The sequence below is a fragment of the Salvia hispanica genome, chromosome 5 (genome assembly GCF_029641045.1).
Source record: "Salvia hispanica isolate PSC_SH4W2 chromosome 5, Shi_PSC_v1, whole genome shotgun sequence".
Classification (NCBI taxonomy): domain Eukaryota; kingdom Viridiplantae; phylum Streptophyta; class Magnoliopsida; order Lamiales; family Lamiaceae; genus Salvia; species Salvia hispanica.
In genome coordinates, this window is record NC_142696.1 from 23,647,199 (window position 1) to 23,654,957 (window position 7,759).

Genomic DNA, 7,759 nt, shown 5'->3' on the forward strand with positions numbered 1-7,759 from the left:
AGAATTAAAATATGTGAAAAATAAAACAAATATAGGGACTATATTGTATTGGATTGAATTCTTCTTTTATTAATAATGATATGGCTGTAGCTTTGAGTATTTTCTTCCATCATCACTCTTGATTCTAACAACATTTATAAGTTGAAAGTTATTTTAAAATATGATTAATGAGTAATTTGAGATTTGATGTGGTGGGCTATGTTTTGGGCATCCATAGCAGCTCCGTACAATCCTTTGCGGGCGAACCCAACACAATAAAGCCCATTTACACTCTTCCAGTGGTTTGGATAATCGACCTTTGGAATCCCATCTTCATTTAATAAATTATCATCTTCCTGCACATGTAAGAAAACACTATTTGTTAATTCGGAGGTGTTCGATTTGGAAGATTGTATCTCGAGATTAATTATGCAGTGTATTTGGTTTATGAGATTTAATTCCACAACTCAATCCTAGATGAATAATCATGAGATAAGGGGAGTGTTATATTGCTAACTCAATACCTAATTGCTAACTACAACTAAATAATAGCAATTAGATATTCAAATTAAGGGCCTAGATCATCAACCAAGAAATATCAATACGATCAATAAAAAACGTCAATAAAGCCATAGGATTAATTCCATAAAATATCAATAGGGGTATTAATGTCAATTAACTACATGTTTAGTTATAACTAACTTTTAAAAGAAATCCCAAAACTTTACATTCATATAACATATATCAAATTAAAGATAATTTTATAAGGATTCCAACGACATCACACATGCATATGTTCCGACATCAAAATTTGAAAAAAAAATAAAAAAAATTTCAATTTTTTCATAAAGCAGAAATGTCAACATATTATATAAATTATGTCAACATAATACATGTAGAATGTCAATATAAGCAATGGGTTAACATTCTTAAAGCATCGTGTTGACATTCTCAAAGCATTGTGTTGATATTTCCGAAATACTATATTGACATTTTCATCTAAAATCCTAATTTGGCGTTTTTTTAATCTTTTTTATTTTATTAATAAAAACGAAAATTACACGTGGCAAATTGTAGACCACACGTTTTCTAAAATTATATGGCCTTAAATTAGTTGTAGTTAGCAATTAAATGATGAGTTAGCAATTGATCACTCCCCCATGAGATAATTAGTTATAGTTAACCCCATGTTACTAAAATAATCTCACAACTCAATCATAGGTTATATCTTGGTACTATTATTTTATCAATGAAATCAAACACTACCTTAGTGAAATTAAATAAAAGAATCTAGAGAAGGGTGTTTTGAATAATAAAGGGCCATGATTTTATTTTACCTTTAGCCATTGTTTGGTCGATCTTTTGAAGCCTGTGGCAAAGATTAGCACATCATATGAATATTCTTCTGTTCCATTCTCAAATGTCACGCAATTCCCTTTTATACTACTAATCTCGGGCAACACCTACATTAACCATAAACATTTGCACTTATATTAATTCAATAAAAATCAAATACAAATCATAAATATTAACAAACCTTAATCTCCCCAGACTTGATCTTGACCACAGTACCAGCATCAATAACCGGGTATTTCCCATAGTCATCTTTGAGAGCAAAGGGTCCCATTTTAGGCCTTTGAATACCATATTTTGTTAAGTCTCCATACTCAAATTTGCTCATCATTATAGCAAATGAGTCAGCCCATTTCCTTGGTAAGTACTTTATTAGAACCAATGTCATATAGGCTATTCTCCTTGACAATATGTGAATCTGCACCAACAATTTCAACAACAAAATAAAAAAAAAGCCCATAACTAATAATTCCCCCACATAGGAATGTGATCAAATGAAAACTCTAAATATTGTACAAACTCAAAACTATGATCTGGACCATTGAAAAATGTCAACAGATCAGAAAAAAACATCAACAGGAAAATGTCAACATAATTTTAACGATAGGCATTGATTGATGTTGTGTTGATATTGTGTTGATACTGTATTGACATTAAAATCTTGAAAGTTTATTGAAACTGTGTTGAAGCTGTGTTGATGAGTTTTGAGTTTGTACAATATATAAGTTTGCATTTTATCACTACCCTCCCTGCATAACTATTAATTCGAGAGTGGACTAGGAGCTGCACTTATATATTGCTAACAAAGTGAAGAAAAGTGTCCTTACCGGGCTCCGGATGACTATGGAGGTCCTTGCACCGTGGTCGGACAGATCAACCGCGATCTCCATGCCAGAATTCCCACTCCCGACCACCAAAACCTTTTTTCCGGCGAACCTCCCGCCGTTCTTATAGGCGGTGGAGTGCAATACCTCCCCAGTAAAGGTCCCCAGCCCCTTGATCTCCGGCATGCTCGGATCGCATGATTCTCCCGTGGCCACGACTAAAAACCTCGAGCGATACTCCTCCAGTTTACCGGAGTCGAGGTTTTTGGCCTCGATCTTCCACTCCCCGTGTTCGTACGTGGCGGCCTCGACCGACCTGCGGTAGACGGGGCGGATGTGGAAGCGGGTGACGTAGTCGTTGAGGTAGTCGACGAAGAGGCGGCGAGGGACGTAGGTGGGGTAGTGGGAGGGCATGGGCATGAGGGGGAGGTTGCATAGTTGTTTAGGGAGATGGAGATGGACGCGGTCGTATGTGTGGTTTTGCCACAGTGAGGCGAAGCAGTCTTCTCTCTCCAGAAGGATGTATGGGATGGAGAGGCTGTGGAGGTACGCCGCCGTTGCTAGGCCGGAGGGGCCGCCGCCTACGATGGTTACTGCTGCCTTCTTCATCAATGCTATTACTACTATATGGGGTGAATTTTTTGGGGTAGTGTTGTGTAGCTCCTAACTATTATTACTCCTCTAATTTATAGCACAAGAGGAAATGAGTTAGGCCGGTTTGGTGGTTAATAATAGGGTTTAGGAGTAGTTTATGTTAATTTAATACTACTCCCTAAGTCTATGCACTAAATAGTGTCCTAATTTTATATTTTAAAATGTCCATAATTCAAAATCCAACAACGTTTTTTTTTTCTATTTTAGACAGTGGACTCAACTGTACCACCTTCTTCCGTCCACGAGAAATAGACAAAAATTTGTTACTTAAATTCGTGCTTGAAATAAATCTAACTATATAAAAACGAGACTTATATTGCTCTATTTTTTTTTAACATTTTCTTTTATATTTTTAAAATTTGTGTCAAATCAAAATAAGACTATAAATAATCGATGGATGAGGTAATACTTTCTTATGTAGAGTTGATGCTCTCGCGCCGAACCTAAGCGGTAGGAATCACCTAATACTATTTCTACAACATTTCCTAATATCCCACTACTAAATAGACATGTTGCTCGTATTTGGCAATAAATAAATCATTTCCCAACACAACCTCTCTCCTCCCCCTACTTTCTTAGTTACATTTCATTCAATAAAATATCATTAGAAACCTCTTTCCTCCACGTTCTCTCTCCTATTTTCTCTCTCTATTTTTTTTTGTTAATCTAAAGAAATAACCAATTAAAAAGATATCCAATAAATCTAAAATCTTCCATCTGTCTTCTCTACCTTCTCTCCCTATTTTTTCATAATCTACGTAATTGTACTCATTAGTCATTATTAAATAAATATAGAGGGCTTATATGATAAATTGATATAAAATATGTTTTCAGTAAATAAATAAATTTGTAAAATAATATAATTAATAATAACACTAATTCATTTAAATTGAATAATTAATTGGTATAACTAATTATAAAAATAGTTTACTTTAATAATAAAACTTAGTTCTATAATGTTATAAAATTATAGTACAAGTTAAAAATTTGTACTCAACTAAAAAAATTATTGTCATAAATTTAGAATAAATGTGATGAAATAGTACAAGTTAAAAATTTGTACTCAAATAAAAAAATTATTGTCATAAATTTAGAATAAATGTGATGAAAATTGTTATCGTGCTCTAGATTAATTCTATTGCTAAATGAAATATTAGAAGTTAATATAACAAATAAAAAGTTTTTAGTTTTTACCGAGAAATGTTTAAGATTTTATTTGATATTTTTTTTACTGGTAAAAGATTTTTTGTTAATATTAACAAAAGTAGAGAGAGAAAATAGGAGAGAAGGTAGAGGAAAGAGGTTTATATTGTATTTATTGAAACGTATATTAAGGAAGAATTAGGGAGAGTGAAGATAGAGGAGAGAGAATTAGAGAGAGTGAAGATAGAGGAGAGAGGATGTGTTGGGAAATGATTTATTTATTGCCAAATATGAGTTATATGTCTATTTAGTGGTGAGGTAGTAGGAAATGTTGTATAAATAGTATTAGGTGATCTCTACAATAACCCAAGTCATTCACATTAGGGATTCCATTAATTTAATACAATTATTAATGCCATTGGATAATAATGTAATAAATGCTTATGGTTATTAATGCGAGTGATGTTAACAACCACGTTATGGTCAACCACACAAGGATATATTAGTACATTAGAGTATTATTTATATATTAAAATATTAATAATAGATAGTGGAAATTTTAAAAAGACTTTATTAACCTTCAGCCCAATTTTTCATTTTGCTTAAAGAATCCTCTCTTTTCACTTTTCAAATTTGAATTTGAAATTCTGCATTAATTAAATTTTTGTAGTTTCAATAAAAGTAAAAATGTATACTAGGTCTTTATTATAAACACTATTATAATTGCTTTCACTCCATAAAATAGAGCATAACTACCGTTAATTAACTTGACATTTCATAAAATATATAGATTGCATCACTTGAAATATACATAAACGTATTGTACAGTATTAATATCATTAATTTCAATACTATAAAAATAATGTGCAATAATAAAATAAATAGAGTATTCATATTCATGTTACTACATTAATATTTTATATTTTCGAAACCTAAATCGTGACTATTTGCACATTCTATCACCATAGCATATTCATTAAAATGTTATGAGATTGTTGAATGCAAATTTTAACTCATTATCTTAAATTTCTATGTTAAATAGTATATTGTTTACCGTTAAATCAAAGTGACAATATAAGTTAGTAATTCTTACTGATACTCATTATTTGTCTTTATTAGTTGAATAAGGCAATATTTTAATCTCAAGTACATTAAAAGGCTATTTATTAAATCAATAATTGATCTATCTAATTAGCAATATTAAATCTCAATTAAGGCTAATGCCTTAGTATTTCTCTTACAAATCAAATAGTTGGATTATAATAATTTACTAATTCTATTTACTTTGCAACATTAGATCTCAAGTCTCAATCACATTAAAAAATTAATAGATCAAATACTAATGTCATGGGATATCTTTTATAGACAAAATAGTACGATGAGAATAATTCAACGTTTAATATAGTATTTATTTTTTGTGCTTTTAGAGCCCAAGAAAATTTAAATATTATTTAATCAAATAATAACGTCATTAGGATTTCTCTAATAAGTCAAAAGGTTGGATGAGAATAAATCACTAGTTGAGTAATGCAATACTATTATATCTTAAGTACTAAAATGTTATTTAATCAAACCAGTAATCCTTCTATTTTAGCAACATTATATCTCAATCAAAACTATTCCTAATGTCAAAATATTTCACTTACAACCCAAATAGTTGGATTATACTCTCTTTGTCCCAATAAATATGAAACGTTTGTTTTTTCACACATGTTTTGGAAAAATGATAATAAATAATCAAAGTTGAGAAAAAATAAAGTAAAAAGGAGAATAATGTAAAGGGGACTCTCCTCTACATTATCCTCTTTCTCACTTTACTTTATTCGACGAGAATAATTCACAGTTGATCTATTTATTTTTTGTGCTATTAGAATAATTCACTAGGTGATCTATTTATTTTTTGTGAAATGTGTGTAGTGTGTAAAGTGTGTGTAGTGTGTGAAATATGTGAAGTGTGTGTATTTATTAAACATGTCAATTCAATTTCATATCAATTCTTATTTTATCAAATATAGGATTTGGAATTGAATTATAATTCAATTTCTTCCAATTCAATTTCATAGAATTCCAATTTCAATGCCGTGTACCAAACGGAGCCTTTAGGGATTTGAAAAGAAATTGGAGAGTGAATTGGGGAAAGTCCCGATAGAGGAGGGAGTATATTTGGGTCCTTGTTTAAAGTGGGCCTATTCCATTACTTTTATTCACAAATTGGGGCTGATTTTAGTTGAGGTTGGGCTACTTTAGTTATTTGGGCTGGTCCCATTTTATTAAAGTAGATAGTGGACCGAGATTTATGCTTGGATTGGAATCAATTAGTAGACTAAAAAACATGTTTAGTAGGAGTGATAACTCATCTAAGAATGGAATTTTAGTCTACTAATTGAGCATCCAACTCACTTCCATATTTAAAATTCTATTCCTAGATGAGTTATCACCCCTACCCTACCCTACTAACTAAGTTATGTTTTGGACTAAGATTAAATATGGAAGTGAGTTGGACGCTCGATTATTGTGAATTCCTGGATCAATTATTTAGTTTCCAAGAATGTAGAGAAACGGAAGCAGGAGACGCGAAGGGCCGACTAGCGTCGCATGGGGCGATCGCTAAGGAAATAGAAGGAAAAAGGGAGACGACGTTCTCTAAGTCATGAAAATAATCAAGTTTATGAAAGAAATGCTATTAATTAAATTTTCCGATTTAATTAATATGCAAGTTCCGAAAATACCTTAGAAGTGAACGAAGTATAAAAGAATTTAATTAGGGGCATGCATTCCTATATGTATAAGAATTTCTTGAGTCTTATTAGTACGTTGTTTAAAGGTTATCTCCGCAAGTTAAGGATGGAGTCAGGAGAATTCAAGTTAAGGAGTTTTAAGCGAACGAGGTGGACTTTCTATTAAAGTTACAGTTTTTACGAAAAGTGTTTTTACGAGCTTTCTATTATGATATATGATTGTTGGCTTTCGAACTAAAGTATTTTAGTGAGCTTTCAGTTTAATGTATGATTACAGTATTTATGAAAAGGATTTGGTGCGCTTTCTATTTAAGATATGATGTTAAGTGCGAGCTTTCTATTTAATGCGCAGTTTTTATGTGAAGTGCTATTTACATAAAGTGAAAGTGACGGGATTTAGTTATGTTATGTTATGTGTTGCCTTATGAGTGCTTGTAAAGCTGTCGGCCTTGTTGATATTTTGTTCGGCTTTGACCGATAGAAAAATGAGTTTTTGTTTCAAATATGTTTGCGAGAAAAAAAAAAGTCGCAAAGGTTATGTTAAGCCTTGTTTTGTGTTGAAAAATGCCTATTTGTACTAGACCGGGAATTAGTTCAGATACGACATATGTTCCAGAAAAAAATAGATCGACGGATCGCTTTTGATAAAGGAAAAGGAAAAATGATTTAGTTAAAGTTACAGTTTTTACGAGAAGTAGTATAAGTGGACATTCTTTTAATATCCAGCACATTAGTGTGGATATAAATCGAATACTTGTGAAATTATGAAATATCATCTTTTCTCAAAATGGAGCTATGATTCTTTTCAAGTTGTTGTCATGCCATAAAATGTTTGTTTTCGAGACCTATGTGTTGGACTGTATGTTTGTTGGTTTTGGCTACGCTAAAACGTTATGATTTGGAATACGCGCGAGGGCTGTAAGCCATCCAAGGTTGGCCGGCTGATACGCTTGGATTTTGCACTGTTTTAAGGCCATTATTTGGTCCGTTTTTTATGTCAAAGTCACTCTACACGTCCATTATTTGCATATTTTATCTATTTTGGTATTTTGACATGTTTTGTGAGAA

At 31.7% G+C, this 7,759-nt stretch overlaps 1 protein-coding gene across 1 annotated transcript; it reads right to left on the reverse strand.

The window, feature by feature from the left end:
• Positions 1-21: 21 nt before the first annotated feature.
• On the reverse strand, positions 22-2,807 carry LOC125187811 (putative indole-3-pyruvate monooxygenase YUCCA10). The gene is made up of 4 exons (XM_048084453.2): positions 2,160-2,807; positions 1,517-1,750; positions 1,317-1,442; positions 22-335 (listed from the first exon to the last, which is right to left on the reverse strand). Exons 1-4 carry the CDS (start codon positions 2,763-2,765, stop codon positions 165-167), a joined length of 1,137 nt encoding a protein of 378 aa, XP_047940410.1. The 5' UTR covers positions 2,766-2,807; the 3' UTR covers positions 22-164.
• Between the last annotated feature and the right edge of the window lie 4,952 nt (positions 2,808-7,759).

What these genes read in the sequence shown, in the direction of transcription:
- LOC125187811 (XM_048084453.2), bottom strand. Translation starts at nt 2,765, where the DNA reads ATGAAGAAGGCAGCAGTAACCATCGTAGGCGGCGGCCCCTCCGGCCTA. An exon ending in TCAAGTCTGGGGAGATTAAG is followed by an intron (nt 1,443 to 1,516) that starts GTTTGTTAATAT and finishes TGGTTAATGTAG; the next exon opens with GTGTTGCCCGAGATTAGTAG. An exon ending in CGACCAAACAATGGCTAAAG is followed by an intron (nt 336 to 1,316) that starts GTAAAATAAAAT and finishes TTACATGTGCAG; the next exon opens with GAAGATGATAATTTATTAAA.